General features: G+C 37.5%; 1 protein-coding gene across 2 annotated transcripts; it reads right to left on the bottom strand.

Moving 5' to 3' along the window:
* Positions 1–694: 694 nt before the first annotated feature.
* Positions 695–24,840, bottom strand: LOC121421556 (nephrocystin-3-like). Of its 2 annotated transcripts, XM_041616312.1 has the most exons (24): positions 24,704–24,840; positions 20,966–21,434; positions 20,340–20,465; positions 19,019–19,148; positions 18,438–18,566; positions 17,934–18,070; positions 17,387–17,580; positions 16,559–16,639; positions 16,008–16,152; positions 15,315–15,494; positions 13,684–13,902; positions 12,859–13,002; positions 12,487–12,584; positions 11,597–11,924; positions 7,819–7,983; positions 6,984–7,087; positions 5,420–5,643; positions 4,561–4,649; positions 3,883–4,121; positions 3,186–3,395; positions 2,324–2,564; positions 1,842–1,967; positions 999–1,244; positions 695–896 (listed from the first exon to the last, which is right to left on the bottom strand). In XM_041616312.1, exons 2-24 carry the CDS (start codon positions 21,278–21,280, stop codon positions 864–866), a joined length of 3,903 nt encoding a protein of 1,300 aa, XP_041472246.1. In that variant the 5' UTR covers positions 21,281–21,434; positions 24,704–24,840; the 3' UTR covers positions 695–863. The 2 variants fall into 2 exon arrangements, with proteins under 2 accessions (XP_041472246.1, XP_041472240.1); XM_041616306.1 differs by having other exon boundaries at positions 695–1,244.
* Positions 24,841–25,970: the final 1,130 nt, after the last annotated feature.

Genomic DNA, 25,970 nt, shown 5'->3' with positions numbered 1-25,970 from the left:
CTATCAAAGGAATATGATTTACCCTGAGATAATATATATATATGGAAGACAAGTTCAGGGATCCCAGTAATAACATTAGGAGAAGTGGAGAATTTCTTGATGGAGTTTCCACACCTGAAAGTTCTATCTAGTGTATGCTAACGTACATATGGCAAGCCACTTTCTTATCTTTTTTTTTACATCAATAATTGCATTTTGATAATAACACTGCCAACACAAAAGATTCCTCATATATTGAATATGAATTTATATTTTGTGTCAGCAAAATGGAATATTTGTATAAAGAATGGGATGCTTGAAATCAAGAAAAAATCAAGAAAATGCCTTGCCACATGTAAAGCACCTCGGCATACACTGGCTATAAAGATCAAGTTCTTTTATTATGACAGAGAACATAAGTCCAGATCAAACTTATTTTTTAAATGAAAACATGATATAGGGTCTCAGCTCCCCCAGAACATTTTAATGCCAGAACGTTTATAAAGTAAAATTGTCACTTGTACATTTCAAGAAGATACAGACAATTTCACTATGACAATTGGTGAAACTGGTAACCATTACTGCATTTGTCATTGGAAATGTAGAGACAGAAGTTAAATAATGTGAAATGTGGAAGTAAGAAAGGTATATTCCATAATTCCATGACCTGATGATAACTATACAGATTGGTTGTGATTTGATAATGTATATTCTATTTTGCAGTGAAAACATATTTTCTCAAAACGGCTTAAGGCAGTTTTGCAATTGGCAGTATATTAAATGTCAATAATCATTATTTTGCATTCCAATCAACAAACACCCACCAGTTGTGAGTAACTTACAAACAGCTCCTTGAAACAACTCCCAGATTTCAACATTCTGTGCTATCTCGTACTAGCGTGTAACTGGGCAGCCATCTTGAGTATCATTGACCCAGCGCTGGAATACCTTCTTGACAATCAGCCCCCAGAGCTCTCCATGCTATGCTACCTTGTACTGACGTTCAACTGTGCAGCCATCTTGAGTATCGTTGACCCAGCGCTGGAAGACCTCCTCGACATTGGCTTACTCCCAAACCCTTCTAATTCTTTGATTTCATTGGCACGTTTGTACAGTACTGCTGCCTCCTGGAAGTCACCCTGCTCGTAACGTAGAACAGCAAGGTTGCGGAGCGTTTCGGCGACACGCGGATGCGTCGGGCCAAAATGTTCCTCGTATATCTTGAGAGCTCCTTCGTAAAGAGGTGATGCTTCATCATGGTTACCCTGTTAATAATAGAAATGATCTGGTCATATATATAGTGCTTACAACATAAGCACTTACAGATATGTTATAACCCCTGTCATTGGATTCAATCAGTCACTGTTAGAATACAAATCAAAGTATGTTACATTACAAAATTTGATCATACAGGATATCCATATATACTCCACTTTAATTCTTGCAGAAACAAAATCCATATCCATGATTTGAGCGGGATTAAAAGACATACATCTGATTTTAAAAGCATCAACAAACAATTACTGATAAATGGGAATAATAGAAAAAGGAAGAGTTGCCATGAAACTGATTTGTACTTTAAGATTGTAATTAAAATAATTGGAATTAAAGTACATCAAAGGAAGGTTTGGCAAACATAAAGCCTAACATCAAAGATAGTGATGACTGGGGAAACAAAGCTGAACAATCTTCTACCGAGTAAATCTACTGAGATGTTGGGAAGTTAAGGACTTAAGCTTCACAAAATGTGAAGGTGCTACCAATGATTTTGTTATCAAAATATCATTATGGCCGAAAAGCTACTTTAGTCTTTCTGATTTTCGAACTTTAATACTCGTATGTGATTCAGTTTTCAGTCTTACCTGTTGACATCTTAAAACAGCCAGGTTCACCAGAGCTGTGGCCAGACTGGGATGATTTCCACCAAGTTTCCTTTGCTTTGATTCAACTGCTTGAAGGTATAGAGGTTCAGCTTTGTTATACTGACCCTACAAGAAAATGATAAGAAATAACCTTTTTACAACCATATAGTTAAAACTCATATAGTAATAAAAGATGTTACGAATGTGTACCAAAAGATATTAAACCAAGATTCTGGATGACTCAAATACACAATCCCATCAAGTTAATTATCTGATTGAACACAAAATTGTCCAAAAACATGATTTCATTAAGGTTTTCATGTTGGTTTCAGATGGGGAGGAGTGGATTGGACACCTGTTATGAGGAAAGACTTCAAGAGATATTCTATTCATTTCTATAAAAAGAGGGGAGCAATGAGGGAGGTAGCAGAGAGGCTGCTATGACCTCTCTTCGCCAGGAATGGGTACCCCAATTAACACACCTGTTTCCTGTACAATACAGCCAGACTGCGTGCAGTAGCAAGCACCAATGGATGATCCTGAGGCATGTTGGAGCTCCTGATAGCTAGCGCCCTCTCGTATAGTTCTTCAGCCTGGTTGGTCTGGTCTCTGTCATTGTGAAGAGTGGCTAGACTATGAAGACTCTGGGCTACGTCCACGTGGTGAGGACCAAGAACTGACTCGCGCATGTCCAGAGCTCTCTGGAAATAACTCTCTGCAGACCTAGAGATTGAGCACAACATACATGAAAATGACTTACAAGAACTTTCAGCCTTAGTTTAAGAAACCAATGCAATTCAATATTCATTAAGTGCTTCACATGACCAGCTCCCTTTGACATATCCTTTTTTGAAAATCAGTTGAAAGGATCTCCTACTTGCTGACATTTAATCATATATTTCTACTAAGTCTGGGTAAGGAATTTTTCTGTGCAGGGTCTATTTTTCTTCTTAATCCATTTCAGATTATAAGTCTAATAAAAAAGATTGATGGCAATCACCCTTTTCTGGTCGATTATTTATTCTGCTTCATATTTCAAATAAATTACTTTAATTCCTACCATGGGAATAAAATGGTTTATTGGCCATGACAGCAAGATAAACAAAATATGTTAACATTATTGTAACAGACCAACAGGAAAAGAGATTACTAGGTCTCTGCCAAACTTAGTTCAGGCGAGACAAAAAATAATCCTCGTTCAAGAACAATTGTTCAAAAATCAGATTCTACAGAAAATTTTGGGTTAGCTTTGATTTAATGACGACAAGCTGTGTACTATCAAACCTAACAGTTCTGATACTAAAAGCATGATATTACTGATCAGAAAGAAAAGAACTTTCTTACCGATAGTTCTTCTGTAGATAATAGAGCATTCCCAGTTCATTGAGAGTGCGTGCTAGATCAGCCGATTCTGCTCCTTGCGTCAGCTGCTCCATTTGAAGAGTGCGACGCCGTAGGGCGGACAGAGCCCTCACTTGGTGAGCAGATAGCTGAGTTTGGGCTTGCTTGCGGATCATGTGAGCCCTCTTCTGGAGAGGATCTGCCAAATTATGTCTGATGGAAATAAAGATTTTCATTAAAATACAAACAAGTTCTATACTGCAGTAAAGCTCCCTGGAGTAATATATTGATGTAAATCTTTAGGAATTACTACACAAGTCTTTGTTCGACTTGGGATTCTCAACACAAAGTACTGTTTTAAGAATTATCATACACTCAAAAGGACGCTGTGTGTTAATGAAACAATATTTTGAATCATGATTTTCAATAATTTCTAACACAGACGATTACATTATTTTGCTTAGAAAAAGATCAAACATTCATATTGGATTCCATACTTATTTGGCTGATTTCTCAGCAATTACAAGATTCCTTCCAGAATACTTTGACTTCAATGTTTTATTCATACTTTCAGACACTTGGGTGGTCATTTTATTGGATTCTGTGCAAACTCATTTTAGGTGCTTGCAAGGGGTCGAGCCCCATTGTGACTGAATGGATAGTCCTGGTTAATGTTATTATAATATTTGGTACAACATACTTGTTCTGCTTCCGGTAGATGACCACCAGCGAGTCCAGAACCTTGGCCACATCCAGGTGGCTATTCCCCAGGGCATTCTCGCTGATCATCAAAGCCTGTTGGTAGTATGCTTCAGCAGAGCCAAACTTGCCACCTTGTCCATGGATGGCACCCAACAGATGAAAGCACTGGGCGACACTCAGATGATCAGGATCAATGGACTCACGGATCTCAAGGGATCTCTGCACTGACCAGATAGCCTGCATTTGCAGAAGGAAAAAAAAACATTGATCAAGAAAAGTACCATTTCCTGGGAAGTGATTCATGATTCCCCTGTAGGCATTTCATCAACAGTTTTGTTTGACAAGTTGTTGGACCTAAAAATATCCTTGATTTTGAATATCACCAACACAGATAAGCACATTGATATTTAAAAAGAAAAGACCAAAATCTGGCTGAAATGCCATGCTTATTTTGCTGATTTCTGAGCAATTTCACAAATTCTTCCAGACTTCTTTGGTAAATATTTCTTTATTCATACATAAAGACACTTTGGTAGTCATTTCATTGGATTCTGTATGAACTCATTTTGAAATTGTTACTTAAACTTAAATCTATCCTTAAGTCAGTACTATACTTTACATATAAATAGTGAAGTTGGAGCAGAATAATCGTACACAAATTGATGAATCCTCTAACCTGATTTAGTAGTCCAAGGTCTTTAACAAATCTTGCCAGCATCTCGTACAAATCAGCTATCCTAGGCAAGGGAATCTGGCCATTCTGATCTATAGTAGCACACAAAAAAATATCCATGCACATAAAACTAATGCTTCTCAAGTGATAACAATTTTCATAAAATTTTATTGAAATACTTGTTCATATATCTTCATGGGCAGTGTCCAGCCAACATATTGATGTCTTTAACCATGGCCATAAGAACCAAAACATAAAGAATTGCAATCCAGCACAAAATGATTATGACCAAATGAGATCAATCTCCATGCACATGCTGTTCAACATATCTATAATCAACTAATCATAATTACTATTTAAATTTTGCAATTGAATACTAAGCTTTGTGTTACAGGGTCCAGAAGAGATCTAGCATACTCTTGGTTGCCAGGTCTCCCTGATTGTCTGGGAAAAATGTAATAATTCAGCTTGGGAAAACTATTTACTTTTAACAGTTTCTGAATGCACACCCTAATCACCTACATTGGATGGTGTGTGCTTAAATATTTCATTTTGGCCTGTTTTCTCAAGCAATTTCAATAGCATTGTGGTACAAAACCACATACTATTCAGATTTCTCATATTATCATGCTTTACTCTCAACGCCCTTTGCCAAAATCATGGGTCTAATTGACTTTTTCTTTGTGTATGCCATGAAACAGGCACAATGATGTACACAAAGTATCTTCTTTTGAATAAAGGCCTTTTATGATCTAGGGAACAGTTCTCCCCCCATAAAAATGGTACATGTTCACTTTGTATAAGGAAGACTCTCTACCTCACCTCCTTTGCGACCCCCCCCCCCACACCCGGTAAAACTTACTTTCTTCAAATTTTTTGATGGTCGTGAAGTAGATATTAGCCATGGCCTGTCGGTCCACCCCGAGTGTTTGCCAGTACGTCAGCAGATCTGAACAGCGCCCTCTGGAGTACATGATCCTGAAGACGCATAAATTGCTGACAGTCTCCTGGAGCTTGGAGCTGCTCCCTGAGACCTGGATCAGGTACGGGAGCTCCTCGGTCAGTCTGGAAGTCGTGGAGCCAGGCCTATAAAGAGTACATGAAAAAAAAATTCCTGATGGCTTGTGATATATTCCTTTTTTGAAACAAAATTCTTTAGGGATGGATGGGCCTATAAAAGTTGAGGAGGAAAGATGACAAAGTGGATGGCACAAGAGGAAAGGAGGGGCAAAGATGATGTGAAAAGATAAAGTAAAGTCAAGAGCAGTAATGTGGGTCTGAGCGAGGAGTAGGCTCCAGACAGACAGAAATTGGAATGAAAGGTGAATGGAAAGAGTGTCATCATGTTGTTAGAGTCAGCAGCCCTCTTTAAGAGGGAAAATAATTGATTTGTTCCTATGCATAAAAAAGGGCAAAAACTATTCTCATTGTATTGGAAGGACCATAGTGTGTCTACATAAAGAGCAAATCACAGAAAGAAGAAAAAATATGCATACTAATATACACAAACCCACGAGTTTGCATGTTTACAAGTTCAAATAGTTAACAAGAGAATTATATGGCTCCCTCAAGGCATGAATAGTACTTGAGCATACTTCACTTCACAATTTACCTTTACCCAATCCCTTACAAATACAACTTTTGTGGAACAGAGCTACAGTACCTGTACCGTATGGGCACTAGTATTCAAACCGGCATAATTCAAAGATTTTGACATATTCCCCCAAATATTTAGAAATATGGCATTTATCTTAATTTCCTACCTTTGTTATTTCCAGAGTAATCTGTTGTTGGTATTTTCTTTAGTAGTCTGTCGACTGTATGCGCGGAGGATCGAATTATGCGGCGATGGCCTTTTGCACTGAATGGCACTAGCATTCAACCTAGTGAGGATAGATAGCGAATCTCAAAAGGGTTTAGATTGCTAAATTAGATCTAGATCTATGTAAGTTTCTGGCTTTGATTAATTCCCTGTTTGGTCTCATCTCAAATGGTCTAGTCCATAGTCAGATGGGACAAGGGCAGATTGAGAGACAAGGACATCTTTCATCGCTAGGTTGAATACCAATGCCAACAGATTGAATACTAGTGCCAAAAACCATCGCCGTATAATTTGATCGCCCGCGCACACAGTCAACGGTTGAAGAAAAAAATAATGGAAAAAGCATAACCAGCATTTGCTCTTGGAAATAAGACGGGTCTGAAATTCAGGTAAATTCTATATCTCTATATATTTGAGGAAACTCTCCAAACGGGTTGAATACTAGTGCCCTTACAGTATACTTTTACTTCATATTCATCTAAATAGATAAGACGCCCACAATTACACATGTGTGGTTAGGTATAACTGCAACTATCTAGGACATCTTGGGTTTCATGCAACTGCCCACGAAAAAAAGTTTCCCCAGTAAGGTAAATGCACTTACTTGAGAAGCTTCTTGAAGTAATGGACAAGTCTGCTGATGACAGCTTGCAGTTCTCTCTCGCCATGTGGTTCAGTGCAGTGGCTCAGTCTGACTGCATCACAAGCCTGTCAAAAGGAGGAATGTTATTACAGGTCAAGTGTAATCATATGTTACCAACCAACTACCTTTGTTAGCATTATGAGAACTCACTGACCTGTATTCTGAAGTTGAGTATAACTCAGTCCATGGTCTACCTCTATGTTAAAATTTTGGGAGCCAAAAATGTCAAAACTCTATTTACGCAATTTAGTGTTTCCTATCTTTACTCTTTCCTCCAGGTTTAATGATGAAGAGCATTACTTCAGTAATTATTCCCAGTCATTAATGAATGATTTGAGTGTTAAATGAACTCGAAAACTGAACTTGTATTGTTAGAGATACCTATTTCTGGCTATCCATATCTAAACCAAAACTTAAGACCTGGGGCCCATCTTACAGAGTTGCAATTGATCTGATCAATCACAACTATGCATGGCTAGCAACGTCAACATCTAAATGCATGAATGTTCAAATTGTTTTCTGGATATCTCATATGTTCAAACTGTTTTCTGGATATTTCATAAATTCATTGTTTTCTTGAAAATTTGGTGTGTTCGCCCTTGTTTACGAAGGACATTCTGAAAATTTTATGTAGAAAAAATAGACTTACACGGGGCCCAGAGATTGAATTAAACCCGAGTTTAGGATACAGGTCTATGTATCTGTGTTCTTAATGTATGAAGAGTACAAATATGGCTTTCCTCTGTAAAAAAATTCCACATTGATTCAATCAAAGAGAGAGAGGGAAACTTCTAACCTGTGTATGTGCAAAGGTCACGACCCCTGCCTTAAAGGTCATGACATGTCTGTTGATGAGGTCATGGCAGAGAGGAGCCCAGTGATTCCAAGTAAGATCAGGAATCAGATCAAACAATTCCAACTCAGAAATACCATTCCTTGAGGCATACACCAACAAACACACCTACAAAAGAGCAATTCAGAAAATAAATGAAAAAAGTATATAAAGAAATTATACGTGAATTAAGACATAATGAAAATGTATTTAATGTTTATATAAATGATGTATATTCTAGACGAGAACTAGACTTTTGAAAAAAGGGGCCTATATGAAGTTCTAGAGGCATTTGGGGTAAAAGTTGGGGACATGTCTATTCAAGTGTACTGAATCTGATAAGACCTGGTCCCAAGCTGATTTCTGATGTTTTCACAACCTAATTTGCATGAAAAGAATAGTTGTCAAATTGACAATTTTCATGCTTATTTCTATAACATTGCTTTTCAATGTTATCAGTAACAGACATGGATAGCGTAAATTCTGACATGGACAAGAATAACAATCATAAATGTAGACAGCCTAGCTATATCATCAGAACTCATATAATTGCTTATAATGTGCAATGCATTTAATACATGTATATGCAAATTTATGCTTGTTTGTAATACTATGCTACAATACAACTAAATAAGCTCAAAAATTCATAATTTTTGGTACAAATAAACTTCACAATACCCTTAGAGTATAATATCATAGTCAGTGCTCATTTATTCATTGATTAAAAAAAAAATCTTTTGTTTTCCATTGTATTTTTTTACCATTCGTTTCATTCATGTTTAGTTTCCAGAAAGGGCAAAATTACTGATAATCAATGTGGGAAACGAATAAACCTAAAGATTAAATGATTCTTTTATTAGCTTTTAATGCACCTTCAAATACATATTAGTGCACAAACAAACACACCCTCACACGCACTGTCATGCACACTACGGTGGCCATGTGGTCTAGTGGTTAGACCATTGGACTGATTATTGTAAGGTTGTCAGTTTGAATTCCAGCTCGGCCATTATCTCCACTATCTCATAAAAAAGAGGCCTGAGAGTAATTCTGTCATCTATAAGTTCAGTCACTATGGCTGATTAACTAAGATGTAAAATAATTAATATGTAATTGATTAATATAATTTCTGAAGATTTCCAAGGCAAGGAACAAGAGTGTAGTGGTACACCATGTATTCTTTTGTGGGCATGTGTTGATCCTCGGTCCTTTTCAGAACCAACATATATGTATGCCCACAAAAGAATACATGACCAACATATGCCCATGAAACCGAGAAACCACTTCACTAATTGGTTAATACCAGCTTGGCATTGATGTAGCAGAAATAATTTTTTGGTTCAAACATGAATTCATATAAACAATTATTTCTCTCTGATTGACATTTCATCCATTTTCATATAAAGTATGCGAATCAATAAAACTGTTTCAACAGGAGACACTTCAACAGGAATAGAAACATGCTCTTTCACAAAGTAATACACTCGCACAGTATAGACCTGCACACTTTCTGTGAATTTGGATTCATTAATTCTCAATAAATTGCCTTATCGTATTAAGTTTTCATTTTCTCCATTTGTATTCTAATTTCAAATTTCCTTTTTCAGCTGTATGAAATGAGGATTTTCTCTTGAATGAAAAGTTCCCGTGAGTTTTTCCATTGGGTCAGTGCTGGTTAAGATGTCAGAAATTGCAAGAACTCTTTGGAACTTCTTAGATATGGATCTATATCAGACTTGCAAACATTTGAAATGCAGAAAGCCGAACCTATTATTGCGAGGGAGCAGAGCGACCGAGGGGGAGTGGGTATGCGAGGTGTCCCCCTCCCAGGGTAGGGGGACTTCTGGATTTACAATTGTACAATATTGTACATACCTTGTCGGAAAATTCAGCCTCAAGAATTTATGTATCTTGGTGTGTTATGATTTGCTCAACCAGAATACAGATATGAATAATTGGATATATTGAAAAAAAAAATAATGCGTATGAGTTTGATACCCTAAATACAGTTGTTAAAAGGTGCATGACAATATCCGCACATTTTGGACAGAACACGGTTATTACAGTAGATCAAGCTCAGTATTGCAGACTTATGGAACTTAAGTGGAGTGTTGATGAATACAAAGAGAAGCTGATTGCTCGCCTTGGAGGTCTCCACACCTCAAAATATTTCCTCAAGACTACTGGAGATCGCATGGTTAGTTCTGGACTAAGGGAACTGTGGTTAGAAAGTGGACTGCTTGAAGAGGGTGCTATGCAGCTTGCCATGTCGGGTAAGTCATTTAACAAGGTCATAAGAGCACATAAAATTACTTTGCAGGCCTTGTAGTGTCCATACCACAATGAATTTCCTCAAGACTACATGGCTAGTTCTGGTCTAACTGAACTGTGGTTAGAAAGTGGACTGCTTGGAGAGGGGGCTATGCAGCTGGCCATGTAGGGGAAGTCATATAACAAGGCCATGAGAGCACATAAAATTACTTTGCAGTCCTTGTGGAGTGTTTTGTAAACCCTGAATTCATCTTGTTTGCAGAAACGAAGAAGCCACAATGTGCTCACGGAGATGAAAACTGTGGAGAACCCAGAGCAGATTGCACAACTGACCATGTATGTGATGCAAGAACAGCTTAACAAAGTTGTCAAAAACTTTGTCGAAAGTAAAGCTGACAACATGAACTGAAAGTACTGCTGGAATTACATTGAAATGGTATAAATTCTACTTCAGTTTACTCGAGCCATGAGTGAAGAAAATTGGGATCTCCATCTCAGATCATTCAGCCAGATGTTGCCCTTCTTCATGAGATACGACCATTTCAATTATGCCAGATGGGGTCCATTTTACCTAGCGGAGATGCACCAACTTCCACAATCAGTGCAGTCAGAATTCTGAAAGGGATACTTTGTTGTCAAACGATCCCCTCATACGTTCACCCAAGTAGACCCAGATTATGCTATGGAATGGCTTAATGGCACCAGGAAGAAAGCAGGAGGTACTATTGGAATAACTTTGTTTCTTTGTATATAATATTGTCTAATAACATGAATCTGAATCCTGATAATCTTTAGAATTTTTTGTATATCTCTACAACCTGAGCCAACACACCGAAAGTTATGAACAATATCAACAAAAATATGAATAACAAAAAAAAGGCTGAGCAGCTTGTTCATGCATTTGTTACTTCTCATATTGATTGTTGTAACTCTTCATTTTACGGCATTCCCTTGTCTCAAGTAAAGAGGCTCTTGTTCAGAATGCCGCTGCACATCTAGTTTCCTATAAGCCGAGATCTTCCCATATCACACCAGTCCTTAAGTCCCCTCATTGGCTTCCTGTTCAACATCGTCTCATCTATAAAATTCTTCTGATAGCATATCGTACGCTGATCTTCTCTTCACCAGAATACATCACTCTTTTTGATTTTCGCAAACCTGGTCCCTCTGGTCTTCGCTCTTCTAAGACTTCTACTCTCGATCTTTCTATTCCAAAAACCAGACGGTCATGGGGAGATTGTGCATTTGCATCTATGGAACAATCTTCCAACTAAACTAAAAGACTGTAGATCAGTAGAACATTTCAAGGCCACTTTGAAAACTTATCTAAAGGCCAAATTGTAAGTTGTACCAGTAGTGAGTTAAGTTTATTGTAAGCGCCTTGTTGAGTACCCCTAATAGGGTGGATATGTTTTGCGCATAATAAATGCTTTATTATCATCATTAATATGTATATAGTATACGAACTTACCTTCTTTACAAGACCTCTACACGTAGCATCTTCATGGTCTGTCTCCAGGGATTCCAGGATATACTGATACAGCTCCACTGAATCCCCATGGTCCAGACATCCCGCAGCAAGCTTCTCACTGATGGGCACCGAACGATCGCTGTACGCCAGCTCATCCACCATCAACGTGATGAAGAGAGGGGTACGGGTGGCAGGGGTGCGGCAGTGGGCCAGGGAGAGGGCTTCGTGCTCCGGGGAGACCTGGAGACCACGGGACTGGCCCAGGGCGTGGATGAGGTCCTTGGAGTGGGATGGAGACAGGGGTTCCAGGTGGAGCGTTGGCCAGGATCTGGAAGGAGATGGAATTGATGATTGGATTGAGGTCTTTGTAATGATCTAACAGGAAATACCATGATGATATTGTATAAATGACAGCAGTGAATAAGAGTAATAATATGATAAAAATAACAATGAAGTTGCATTATGATGATGATGAAGATGATAAAGACAACGGATATGATGAAGATGAAAAAGATATGATGATGGTGGTGGTAATGGTGATGGTGGTGGCAAATAATGATGATGATGATGTTGTTGATGGAGATAATGATGATGTTTTTTATGAAGAAGATGAGAGTGATAACAATTATGATAACATAATGAAAAAGATGCTTATGATAATGATCATAATTTAATCTCACACAGTTGATTTTAATTCTTTGTAATTTGCTACGAACATTATAGCTTACAATTAAAACTCAAGTAGTCATGTTATTTGAATGAAATTAATAATATCAACAACCCCAATTAAAAGAGGCCATCTTACATTTCCTAAAATAGCTTGATCTAGACGGCAACATATGTGGAAATTCAAAAAAATAAATTACTCATACATTCAGAGGATTACTTACTTCCAAGCAGGTAGGCAGTTTTCTGGATTGGCCGAAGCGATCACTCTGGTATCTACTGGAAGAGGGTCTAATAACCATCCAAGGTGAGAATCTCGATTCTGAGAAGGAAAAAAAAAGATGGCCACCTATGTTTTTGCCTTGAATTGTACAACAGTACTCTGGGGACAGGGGGTCACCGCCATTCAACAGTGGACAACATCCATGACAAGGAAAATGCAGACAAAGGGGTGTTTTTCACAGGTAGATGCAGAATGCAAATATAGTGTCAAAAACACCTAAAATGAGAAGAAACCCCCCAAATCCTGATGGCCTAAATCACTACCAACACCGCTATTACCATCATAATCATCATCATCAGATGCAATATCTAACCTGGAGATTATCCAAGGAATCAATGATGATGGTGATACCACCAGCTACCCTCGATGAAACTTTCTCCAACCATTTAGGGAACTCTTCTACCAATCTCGATGGTTCGCAAGACAGAGCAGGAGGAGAAGAAACATGCTGCATCAACTGAAAGAGATAAAGTTTCAGTATATAAAATATATGAGGAAATTCATTGAGAGAACAACCTAAGATGACTTGAATGATATGTATTTCATTGGAGAAGAGATTATCACAATGTATGTATTCGATCCATCATTAATTGTGAATACTATTCATTTTTGCAGTTTTCAAGGCTCTGATTGATTGGAATAAACTTGGATAAATCATATGTTACGTTGGATTTTGTGTCCTTCATAACTTGTGGCAGTCATGCAAGGCTTGTAATATTGTTGGCTACATGTCATAGTATGTGAATGTAAAACACAACAAGAAATGCACCCTATACCTTACACAAAATATTTGAATTATATTGATTGGAATTCTAAGCAACAAATGTACAATATACTTATAATTGATTGCAAGATTAATTGTATTCTTTGGTTATAGACAATGGACTGAAACTTAAGTTCTAAGACTTATGGGGTATTGCAAGAAACTTGCAATTAATCACAAGTATATTTTGGGTCAAAATATTGATAAGTATCGCAATTTAAAATTTGCACTTGATTGCTGGTATCCTCCTTGCAACAAGCATTAAAAATTTACTTGCTTTAGTTACAATTGACATATCAACTGTAAATCTTCAAGTTATTGCAAACATTTAAAGCAACACCCCCTTCGCGATTTAAATATTTCAGAGCTATTCACCTGTGCAGTCATTCTCCTGATCATGGTGACAGCATTGGCACTGGACGAGTTTGGTGACCCGGTGAAGTGATATAGAACCAAGCCAGGTGGGGCATCTCTCTGCTTTAGCTGGACCCATTTAGCGAGCAGCAAGGACTTTCCGCTCCCAGGGACACCACTCACCAGGAGAGGAGGTAAGGGGCCGGCTGCTGCTACATGCTCACTGATGCTCTCATAGTGCTGAGAGAGAGAGAGATGATGCATTGTAATTTCAGGTGATTGCTTGATGATTTTTATGAAAATATGCTGTTCTGGGCCTGTAACATGAATCTTTAAGGCCTGGTCCCACTGGCCATGGACACAAAACTTATTCATAACGGATACAGTGGACAGGGCAAAGTTTCGGGTTGGCTCCATCCATTTTCATCCGCTCAAGACAATGGACAAAATGGGCGAACAATGAAATCACAGTGGACAGATGCTCGATGGATACAGAGCGTATAAAACATGTATGCAAAGAGTACATATTGGATACATAACGTTTTCCAAAGGATGGCAAGATTCTTTTCCGCTTTATATCCTCTCTGTGCTGTGGGCCCAAGCCTTAATAGCTATTGATCATGAGGCTGATTTCTATGATTGACTCCATTGACTTTTCTTCATGAGCAATCATAAAGATCAGTACCACAATCAATTGCTATGCTTCATGTTCAGGAGCACAGGTGTATCACACATATCTATCACATTGTACCCTAGAGTCATAATACAATTCCTAAGACAAATAAGAGCTGGTAAAAACTTCACCAATACCTAGGAAGGATGAAACAAAATTCTTGACGATAATGCGATTTGACGAAACATAGATACTCAATGGCAAGCCATGAAATGCCAATTAATCAGTTCATGGATTGCAATCTTTCAAAACTGCAATGTTTGAATAATATATCACAAACAACATTGGCAGCAGAAGCCAAAAAATTTAGGAAGAGTCCACCTGAAATTTTGGGATGGACACAGGTGAAAAAAAGGTTATCAACCTAAATTTTAGGAGTGACTAACCAAAAATTTTTGACAAGCAATAAAAAAAAAGGTCATCAACCTAAATTTTAGGGGGGGGACAATACACGTTTCAGGGGAGGTCCATGTGAATTTAGGGGGACGCAGGAAAGAAAATTGACAAGCAAAAAAAGGAAAAAAAAAAAGTATCAAAAGAAAATTTAGGGGGGGACACGTCCCCCCCCATCCCCCTGCTTCCGCCGCCTATGACAAACAAAAATGCTGTATGACCATTTGCAAAAGCCAATAGCCTTGTAGATTAATTCTTTATTCAAGCTGTCAACTTATAAGAAAACACAACTCATCAAAACTGTTTGATGCATCAATATAGAGCTGTAGCTCATGTTGATGTCATAACAATAGTCCCTTATAAAGAAAAACCTACATGTGAAGACCACCTAAAAGAGACACAAAATAATGGTCTTTATAATATAAGCAGGTGGTCTTTACGGACAGGTTCCTTTTATACCTGTTTCAAGTGGGAAAATATTTCAGGAGAAAATGAAATTTTCATCTTCATAGAAAGGTGGTCCTTCTATAGAAATGGTCAATAATAAGGGCAGGTCAGACTTTACAAACAACATCTGGTGGATTACCTTTTCAAAAGTGAGCTCACATGTGGCCTCCTTGGCGATGTTAGCTAATATTTCCTGTTGCTCTCCATCTCCGTGAATATCCCATTGCAGTCCACCACATCTCTCTTCTGTACTCTCATCCAGTTCACTCTGAAACTCTGATGACATCTCGGAGGTCACTGCAGATTCAATACCAAGCTCCTGAACAGAAGAAGAAATGTCAGAGGTCATAATCAAACACAGCATACTGGATGATATCAATATCATTAACCCTTTTCCTGTGCCAAAGACCTTTGACATTGAATGGTTTCAATAAATTCCTAAGAAAATTCCTACATAAATTAATAAAATTTTAATTTGACATTGTAGGCTTATTTAAAAATAATTACATTTGCTTAAATATCTCTTAACACTACACCATGACAACACCATTTAAGGGTCTCACACCAGAACAAAAGTAAATATCTGTAAATCAAGCATCCTGTGATAAGTATATGCTCTCAATATCGAATGTTTCTCAATGTACAACCTAAATTAAGCATATTAATTTATAAAGTATTTCTGCATGAAGAATAGTTTCAAACATGGTTTCAGAAACAATGGATCACTGAAACGCTGCAAATCTGAATCAATGTGACAGGTTGTACCAGGTTCAGTTGAACACAGTAACTGAAATAGTTAGAACTTACAATCCGAAGTTGCATTATTACTCACCAGTTTGATGATTTTCTCAAGTTCTTGATGGACAGCATCTACTCTCTCCCTGGTGTTCTCTAATCCTTCCAGGATCTTAGCATTTCCACTGTTCTTGATTTGAGTCTTCAGACCTTCAGAACTATTCTCTTCTGGCTCAACAGACCTACACAAAGACAAAGAAATATCATCAGGTTTTAAAAGACAGCATCTACTCACCCTAGTGGTGTCTAAACCTTCCAAGATCTTAGCATTTCCACTGTGGTTGATCTGAGCCTTCAGAACTATTCTCTTCTGGCCCAACAGATCAACAAAAGACAAAAGAAATATCTGATTTTTAAAGACATCTACTCTCTCCCTAGTGGTGTCTAAACCTCCCATGATCATATCAGTCCCACTGTTCTTGATTTGAGTCTTAAGGCCTTAATAACTATTCTCTGTTAACTCCACAGATGTACAAAAAGAAAGCCCAATCAGGTTTTGAAAGACAGTATTTACTTTCACATATGATTTCTGACAGTAATATGATGTTCCCAGAGTGTAACTTACACTATCACTGTCAATAAGCTTACCTATTATTGGTAAAACAGAATATGGCTGGCTTGGTCCCAGGATCATGAAGATGGCCAAGTTCTACTTCCTCCAAGGTAAACCTGGATAAAACCAATCAATTACATCCAAACTTGTTATATGTGAACTGCAACAATAGCTCCTATGACCACACAAGCCTCATAAACTTTATAGACTTCAAAAATCCTCCAACAATTGCTCCTGTCTCAACACTGAGGTATTTCAGAGGTATTCATTAAGGACCAATTAGAATAAAATCTCATCTTCCATTGACTTTGCACACATGTGGCATCACTAAGCTCCATCCTCATGTCAATTTGTTCTCCAATACTTGCACAAGATTTTAAGGGGAAAACATCATAAATAGCTATGAGAAGAGCTTCAGAAAAACTTGAAACATTGAGGGGAAACACCATGCCCCCAGTCCTAGGGTTAGGGTTAAATAGAGTTATGGGCTCAGAACAATTAGAGGATTAGCATTAAAATTTTGATTATATTTATGGTGGCTGTTGTTAGGGATTTGAGATCATGTTCGTGTTTTACTTTAATTTTTGCAGATTTTCTATCATGCCAACTGGCACTCTCAACAAACATGTAGATGACTATTTCTAAATACACTTTGCAATGTAAGCTGATAGATCAGAGCATCAAGCCTTTAAAGAATGAGGCTAAACAGAACTTTCTTGATCTACCATGCTTTTACCAGAGTTTAACAAAGACATTTCAAAATGCCCTTTCTGCTTTTGAAAAAAAGTTTAAAAACCCATGAATGATGCATTTTTTTAAAGTGAGAGAGTGCAGTTAAAAACCAAAAAACAACAAAAACTCACCTATCAACAAGCTCGCCCAAGAAACTGACAAAGATGGTGCAGAACTCAACTTCCCTCTGTCTCACCGAGTGAAGTCTAAGTAGATCCTCATCTAAGAGAGAGGTATTTGCACTTTCAGGGTCAAAGGTCAGATGTACAAGAAGCACAAAGCGACCTTCACCATCACCCAAGGAGCGAAGCTTGCTACCATAGTCCTGTTTTGTTTTGTGAAAAAAAAGGGCAATAAATGTAAAAGCGAGATATTCATTGCATCCTAAATGATAATTGCAGTTTACATAATGGAACATACAAAGTAAATTTCATGGAATTTACTGGAACATAAATAAATTATTTCAATTTACAAAAATCAAGCAATCTTCCACCATATATTTCATAAAGATGACCAATCTATATGCAATACATAGTTCACCAAGTAATAATTCCACTTCATAAAAAAATGCATCAGCATGAAACTAGAATACAAGACTAGATGAAAACTAATTAATCTTTCTTAAGTGTGGTAGTTTCATGATCGGAGCACAACTTTCAGCCATAAGCAATTACAAACCTTCTGTAATAAGGACGCCTCTTCACTCATGTCGTGTGGTGCACATATGTAGACTCTTATCACATTGAACAGGGCAGGACTGGAGAGGCTACTCAGCATTTGATTGAGTGCAGAGGCTGCAATACCACTTATCTCTCCTGAAAATAATGATAAAAAATAATAAAAAAATAAGTGAAAGGACGAAGGATAAATAAGATGAATTACACCATTCAACGTCATACTGTGATTACATACAGTAAAGTACATGTATATATTTATAGTCAACATTCCATACATTAATAGCCAAAACAATTTTACAGCCATTATTATGTAAATTGTGTTATTTACTTATTCTACAAAAACTTCTATGTCAAACAAGTTTCTGTGGTCCCAAGAGTTTTAACTTGTGCAGAATTATCTTTATTTCCTCTATTCCTACAAATACTAATTACGAACACCTCCAATACACATAACTAACATAACTTCCGCAGAGCTATATACAGCCCAAGAATAAACTTCATTTACCTTTACCATCACTGCTAGAGTTACCATCCATATCAAACACATTGGTATCCCTGAGAGGCTGGAGTTGTGACATGCTGCCAAGAGAGGGCTCACTCTCTAATACTGTCCACCAATCTCCTGGGTTACCACCTGTCAAGAGAAATTAAACCCGAACATTATATTTCACAGGTAACAGATCTACAGGTGATGATAAACACTCTCTGCGATCTGTTGTTCACTAAATGGCACTTACTCTCGCCTTTATTTTGCCTCCCCCTTAAAATTTGTTCTCTTTGCAAATATCAAAGTCAAGTTGAACTAAATAAAACAAGTACCGGATATATTTCAGAGACAATCAATGACTGAAAGGGGTGGGGGGAGGGGCAAGGGAGAATGGCAGAAGGTGGGGAAAGAAATGCAAAAGATGGAGCAAAGGAATAAAGGAAGGAACTGAGGGGGGACTAAGGGTTTTGTTACATTTATTTATACCAAAATAAGTTACTTATTTCATGAATAAAAAAGTCTGACAAATCAAGAATTTAATGAGTTGCTCCCAAGGTATTCATTAAAATGTTTGCATGATGAAAAGATAATGAATTCACCTTGTGGTTCCTGGATGTTAGAGTCTTGAGGTTGACCATCAACTGGTTTAGCCCAATGAAGTGTTTCTTCCAGGTCCTGTCTAACTCTCAACAGATCACGAATCTCACTCTCTTTGCTCTCTCGAAAAAGCTATCAGGATAAATGTGTGTACGGTAGTCAAAGTGAGAGAACAAAAATGTAAGAAATAACAATGCGTGTGTGTGTGTTTCAGTTTTTTCAGACGTGTATCAATCAGAAATGATTATTTACGTCTGAGACCGACCTTTAACGTCACCATCTGAAAGACGTGACCAGGGCTCGAACCTCTGCATCAATTTGTAACTTCCCCACAGCTTGGATTACTGGCGCATGCCACAACGCCCTCAATGCATAAGTCTAAGACAAAGATAAGATGAAATAGTTCACCTACATGGATGGTTATAGCAGTAGGCCTATCTCTGAATAACAATTGCCCAAGCTGGTCTTGGCATCAGCTTGGGCAACATATAATTCAGCGGCCTAGTTACTCTTAATTTCTGGCTTCGACTATATCAATGCAGATGAAAATTTTCTTCTGTTCTCTCCATACACAGCACATCAAGAAATAGGTACATGTATGATATGGATATCATTTGACATCAGTTTCCTGTTCAGATTGTATGTGATTCAAGTACATGATGTTAATACATCAACATCATCAGTGGAGTATTCTACTTTACTGCATAGAATGTGATGACAACCCACCAAGATTACACAAACAATCCGGCAATTAAACAAAAGTCAGAACAATCTAAGAAATTATGGACTTCAGTCAATTTTGTAATTACAGGCGCTTAGTAGCAAGTCACAAGTAATGAAAATCTAGTAACCTAAAGTGGGGGTATTACATTCAAGAAACACTATCAACTAAGCATTTACATTTAGATTTCTGCACAATATAGCTAATGTTCAAGTACTATTAACTGGTACAAGTCAAATGCCCAGTTTTTTGGTGACATAGAAAATGGAACAAATTCACAGAATTCAGAAATAATACAGAATTCTCAGAATTTTACACAAAACACGATTTTCAGGCCCCAAAAATTTAAATTAAGAAATTCCAAGCAATATCTAAAAGAGCAAACCTGTGATTAAGTGAAAAAATCAGCATGCTTTATCTGCATTGAAACTTTATTTTACATGAGATTATCATCAAATTTCTTTACATTTTTTTAATGTCCCAGAAGAATACTGAATGTGATGTTTAAAACACTTATCCACATGTAGTAATTTTGAAAATGGAAAAACTGGGGACTCTAGGGAATTATGAAACACACAGGATCATGTTCACACTATACTGACCTTGAATTGTCTCTGAACTTTGTTCCTATCATGTTCAAAGGTTGCTGCTCTTTCAAGAGCTTGGTATTCAGCATCCAGTGCCATGTCTCTCTCAAGTCTTAGTTTATTGCACGTTTTCTGTAAAGCCTGTAGGTGAACAGAGCACAATGGTTCATATTATGAAGTATAGTAGAAGTTGATCCAATGTCTAGCTCTAGTGCTTAAACTTGCAGGAAGCCAAAAATGTAAAAAATCTTGTTTACACTGTATGTTTCTTACGGACATGAACATTGTTTTCAGCCCATGTTTTCATGGAAAAACTAGGAATTCATTATTCATAGATGGTTATGAAAGAATTAAGCACCAAATTTGTTGACTAGTTGAAAATCTAGTATTGTTAGAGATTTGTGTCACAACTGACTGTCCATAGTTATACCACAACCTTAGACCAGAGTTTAAACCGAATCTAAATCTAGTTCACTCCTCCCAACACACACATACATGAGCTTTTCATAAAAAAAAGTTCACAGGTATAGAATCCAATTGTGAAATGGGCATAATTTGAATATGAAATGGAGAATCCACTGAAAAAACAAGCAATCAGTGGGGTGGGTGGTTACAGTGAAAAAAAATAAAGAGAAAAGCACCTGTAACTCTGCTCTCAAACGTCTATTCTCCGACTCCAGTTTTTTCTCCTTCTTCAGCAGGTCGCTCATCTCATTCTGCTTTGCAATTTTGAACATCTCAAAATCCCTCCTCAGCTTCTCTACCTCTGTGCTTTCCAACTCCACAGACAATGAAGACCGAAGACTCATGCCCTTGGGTCTGCGTCCAAAAGACCCCACCGAACGCAGAGCACTACCCAGTGTCCGCCTCGGTTTCATCTCAATCGGGATACGTTTGATGACCCCGGGCTGGTCATCGTCATCCCCATCATTGGGGAAGGAGCTTCCTGTTCCCATGACGATACTTGTACTTTACATCATTCAATATTAAAAAAAAAGTCATTGCATGGTCTATTCAATGGTAATCTGATGCACACTAGTACGAGTTCTCTTCCATTCCTCCATGGCCGTTTCCTTCTCTGAATGGAGGCATATTTGGCTCACCTCAGACCTGAAAAAGGAAGGTATATTTCCCATGAATTAGCTTGGTGATGATAGATGATATCACCTTTCATGTAATTGCTAATCAGCTATAAAATCACAGGCTACAGTACATCAGTTTTGCAAGATTATTTTTCTTTGACTTCACATTAAATGACTGAGTGCCATTCTCTAGTCTTTTAAAGAATTTAAGTTTGAAATATGAATCAGGTCAGCTGAAGTAAACAACATGAATAGGCTTGGCAATGAGCGCTAGATGGCGCTGCCACAGATGTGCTTGAAATTTGTATGTGTACGTTGGCCCCATTTTCAATGCGTTGCTGCCGATATCGCTTCCGTGATGCAGTACCTGTATGACAGGGAGGAAGAAAACTTTATTTCCCCCTCCGTGCTTGCACTCCTGTGTGGTAAATGCAGCGGTATCGTGACCGGCTGGATCTTGATACCAAATTTTGATACCTGCATGTGTAATCATGTCGCCAAATTCGGGCTTACATGTATAGTGTTTGTCTAGATTTTTATTTTGGTCTAAATGACATAACATCATAACGATGGCCCACATTTTTCTTTAGACTCTATGCTTTCTTTTGTTACTACTAATTTTCAAATAAAATACAAAAAATATACTGATGATTTATTCCTTCATTTTTTAAATTGTTTGCTAATGATGCAAAACTGGCAGCCATATGTAGCCGCCCTCTTCTTCTTTTTCTGTCTTGTGGTGTGTTGGCAACCAGTCAAAAAATGATTATTTTTGCCACTGCTTTAATTTGGAGCCTTCTTTGAGAGGATAAAAAGCATCTTTCCCTTCATCCTTCCTTTTATATATTTTACTTTCCTATTTTCCTTCTCATTTTCCCCATTTTTTCTCCTTTTGTTTTTGTTTCTGTGCATCTTTCTTTTTTTTGTTTTCTTTTTCTTCTTTTTTTCTACCTCTTTTCTTTCTTTTCTTTTCTTATTTGTTCTATGTTTGTTAGTTTAGGCTTTTCTCAAAGATTTCCAATTAGAATTACACTACTTTATGTTTACACTGACATACATGTAATACTTGGTATTTTCTGATCTTGGTAGGATTCGGGGGGGGGGGGACCTTTCATAAAGAATTGTATTTAAAGGACAAGTCCACCCATACAAAAAGTTGACTTGAATAAAAGAGAAAAATCCAACAAGCATAACACTGAAAATTTCATCAAAATCGGATGTAAAATAAGAAAGTTATGACATTTTTAAATTTTTCTTAATTTCACAAAATAGTTACATGCACATCCTGGTGGATATGCAAATGAGGAGACTGATGACATCATCCACTCACTATTTCTTTGTATTTTATTATATTATATGAAATAGGAAATATTCTATTTTTCTCCTCATTGTCACGAAAAACAACGATTAATTCCTCCCTGAACATGTGGAATGAGTATTATTTAATACTATAAATGGCCACAAAACCCCAGAAAACGCGATCTCACTTTGCTACAATCATCACAATTCATAAATCGTGACTGCACTCAACATCAGCACATGTACACTCGATTGTACCCCACGCCCGTACCGGGCTGCCAGCCGGGTTGGGCTTTACATGCACACATATCGCTCCAACTAAACGGTCGTGTGCTGCTAACCTCTACGTTTGAAGATGTAACTGCACGATATCGTGGTCTTAAAATCAAAGATGGCGGATTGATGACAATGATGTCCCAAAACAACCAAAATTATCAATGAAATTTAATTTCATGGTAAAATATGCTAATAATGTGAAAGGTGAGGATGTATGCATGCTAAATGTGTATTTGTAAAAATATTTTGTGCACCGGCATAGATCCAATTAGAACGGATTCTATTGTGTTGTTGGTACGGTAGCAGATACAAATTTTGACCAGTGCGCATGTACATTACGTGTTGTGATTTTGCAATTCAATGTGTAAACGGAATTGTCACTTTTCCGTGTGTACAAAGTCTATGGGGAAACCGAATTTCCCTTTTTTGACATGCTGAAACAGAATTTGAGATTTTTGAAATGGAAAAGGCAACTTTTTGAAATTGAAAATCACTGTCCCTAGGAGCCCATACTTCAAATATTTTAATGTCTTCAGAATATATTCCTCTACAAATCTAGAGAGTATGATGAAAATGACATGGATTTTGAATGTTTGGGAACGAAATATGGAACCATTTGCATTTTAGTGGGTATTAAGAGACTTTTGCATGCTTTCTGCGCTTTTTAGACGATTTCCAACTTGCAACACTTCGGACACCAATAGTTTAAAACGAGCACATGGACCCCATATTCTTAATATTTTGATGTCTTCAAAATATATTCTTCTACAAATTTAGAGTATGATGAAAATGACATGGATTTTGAATGTTTGGGAGCAAAACTACTGAACCATTTGCATTTTAGGCGGTATAATTAGACTTTTGCACATTTTGGGCACTTTTTTCAGCGATTTTCATGCCAACTTGCATCACTTTGGACACTCGTAGTTAAAAAACAAGCACATGGACCCCTTGCCCCGGGGACCTCGACACGTCTTCAGTACATGTTCGGGCTGCCGCAGTAAATGGACCCCATATTTTTAACTTCCCTACACCTTCATTATGCATTCCTCTAGATCTACATTTTAGCAGAATTTTGTGAAAATGACATGGATTTTGAAAAAGTGCAGCTTACAAAATACCTTTTAAACTTTTGAGTAGATTCATGTCTTTGAAGATTTTGCCTTTTCCGAATTTTTAAGCACCATTCTCGCCAAATGAGGCACTGTTGACTCCAAATAGATATAGTTTTACCAATTAAAAGACTTTCTCTTACTTTGGTGTAATATATTTTGAAAATTTGATGAAGTTTGATGCGGCATCTACTCAGTAAAGATGATTTAATCTCGTTTGGTGAATTCGTGAGGTCTACAGAGGCATAATTCTCTTGATTGCGCAAGATTGCATATCATTCAAATATGGAGACATAGTCATAGAAGACCCGTACTCCGTAGAAAAAAAATAAGCACATCAACCTAAATTAATTTTTGCATTTTCATAATGCATAGATACCAATGCCTTACCAAAGTAACTCTGCAAAATTTGGTGAAAATGACATGGACTTAATTTTAATTGTGGAACGTCCTTAAACTTATTACTCTGTCTCTGGAAGAATAAGACAGCAGACACAGAAAATAGCACATGGGACCATACTAACACTAACAGTAACAAAGTAGCAAACTACCAAAACATCTGTAACGTAACGGTTAGATCTTTATAATAATAATTTGCTTTTGTACTAACTTGCCAGAAAGAACTCATTCTATCTTATCTTGACATGTAGCTGCAACTGTTTAAATGTTGACGAGACGAGAGATTTCTTTTCAGCTTTCCATTCATCTGCCTTTTTTCTTGACTCCGTCTCCGATCTCGAGTCCGATCTATCAGCAATAAACAAGAGGGCAGGATACTCCCGCTCCCCCCCCCCCCCCCCAGACCAAAGGCTTCGGTCTCTAGCTCTGTTGTGTTGGTGGCGTTGGCTTTTACTCACCAAATACAGATAAAGAGGAGAAATTTAAAAAAAAATGTAAAAAAAAACTCGAAACAGACGGCTGCCAGCCATAGGCGGCGGAAGCGGGGGGGACGTGTCCCCCCCTAAATTTGAGGAGAGGGGGACGGTCCCCCCCCCCCTAAATTTGCTGTTGATGACCTTTTTTTTTTTTTTTTTTTTTGCTTGTTAATTTATTTTCCTACGTCCCCCCTAAAATTTTTGGGTTGAGAACCTTTTTTTTTTCTTTGCTTGTCAAAATTTTTTTGGTTGTCCCCTCCTAAAATTTTTGGCTTCCGCCGCCAATGCTGCCAGCTGTCTACCCCCCCCCCCCACCTTACCCCTGCCCGTTTGACCCCTTTTAGGGGAGTTGTTAGGCAGTATCCTGCAACTAAGTAATTAAGTAAATAATCTAACATGCAGCAAGATGGCGAGTCTAATATATTTTATTATGATTATCACTATACTTGCTTAATTATTTTGGCCTTGCAAGATTTGTTAAGCTGATAAGTGAATAGACCTATGAATATATATATATATATATATATATATATATATATATATATATATATATATATATATGCCCGATTTGCCTGATACAAAACCCCAGTACAAAACTTACTGAGAAACTCAACGTCAGATTCATGGCTCTATAGCAAGGACTCAAGCTTAGTAACCGTTGCTTTATTTATTTCCATGCAACCTAATTAAAATTAAAAGACAATGTTTCACGGTATAATAACAATAAATAACAGTCACTGCATGGGAGGGGCCCGGGGAAGGGGGGAAGGGGACAAGCACAATTAAAGGCTTGAAAATGAAGGACGCCCCTCTTAAGATCATGGCCTGAATATATATCAATAAAAGTTCATATATGAAAATCACACAAAAAGCAGGGCCAGAAGGCAAAAAATCAAGCATGTCACGAAACATATTTCAAGCCAATAATAATAATAAATTCTCGACAAAGAAAAAATTAAGGTATGAAGTACTTTACAAACCAAAATCAATACTAATAACGCC

Source organism: Lytechinus variegatus, chromosome 1 (genome assembly GCF_018143015.1).
Source record: "Lytechinus variegatus isolate NC3 chromosome 1, Lvar_3.0, whole genome shotgun sequence".
NCBI lineage: Eukaryota > Metazoa > Echinodermata > Echinoidea > Temnopleuroida > Toxopneustidae > Lytechinus > Lytechinus variegatus.
This window is presented reverse-complemented; position numbering and strand designations above follow the sequence as displayed.

Bases quoted from the DNA above. Each gene is read 5' to 3' on its own strand.
- LOC121421556 (XM_041616306.1), bottom strand. From the start codon at position 21,280: ATGGGAACAGGAAGCTCCTTCCCCAATGATGGGGATGACGATGACCAG. The intron at 18,567-19,018 runs GTGAATTCATTA...TTCTCTTGACAG, and splicing joins TAACATCCAGGAACCACAAG to GTGGTAACCCAGGAGATTGG. The intron at 16,640-17,386 runs GTGAGTTTTTGT...GGTTTTATCCAG, and splicing joins TTGGGCGAGCTTGTTGATAG to GTTTACCTTGGAGGAAGTAG.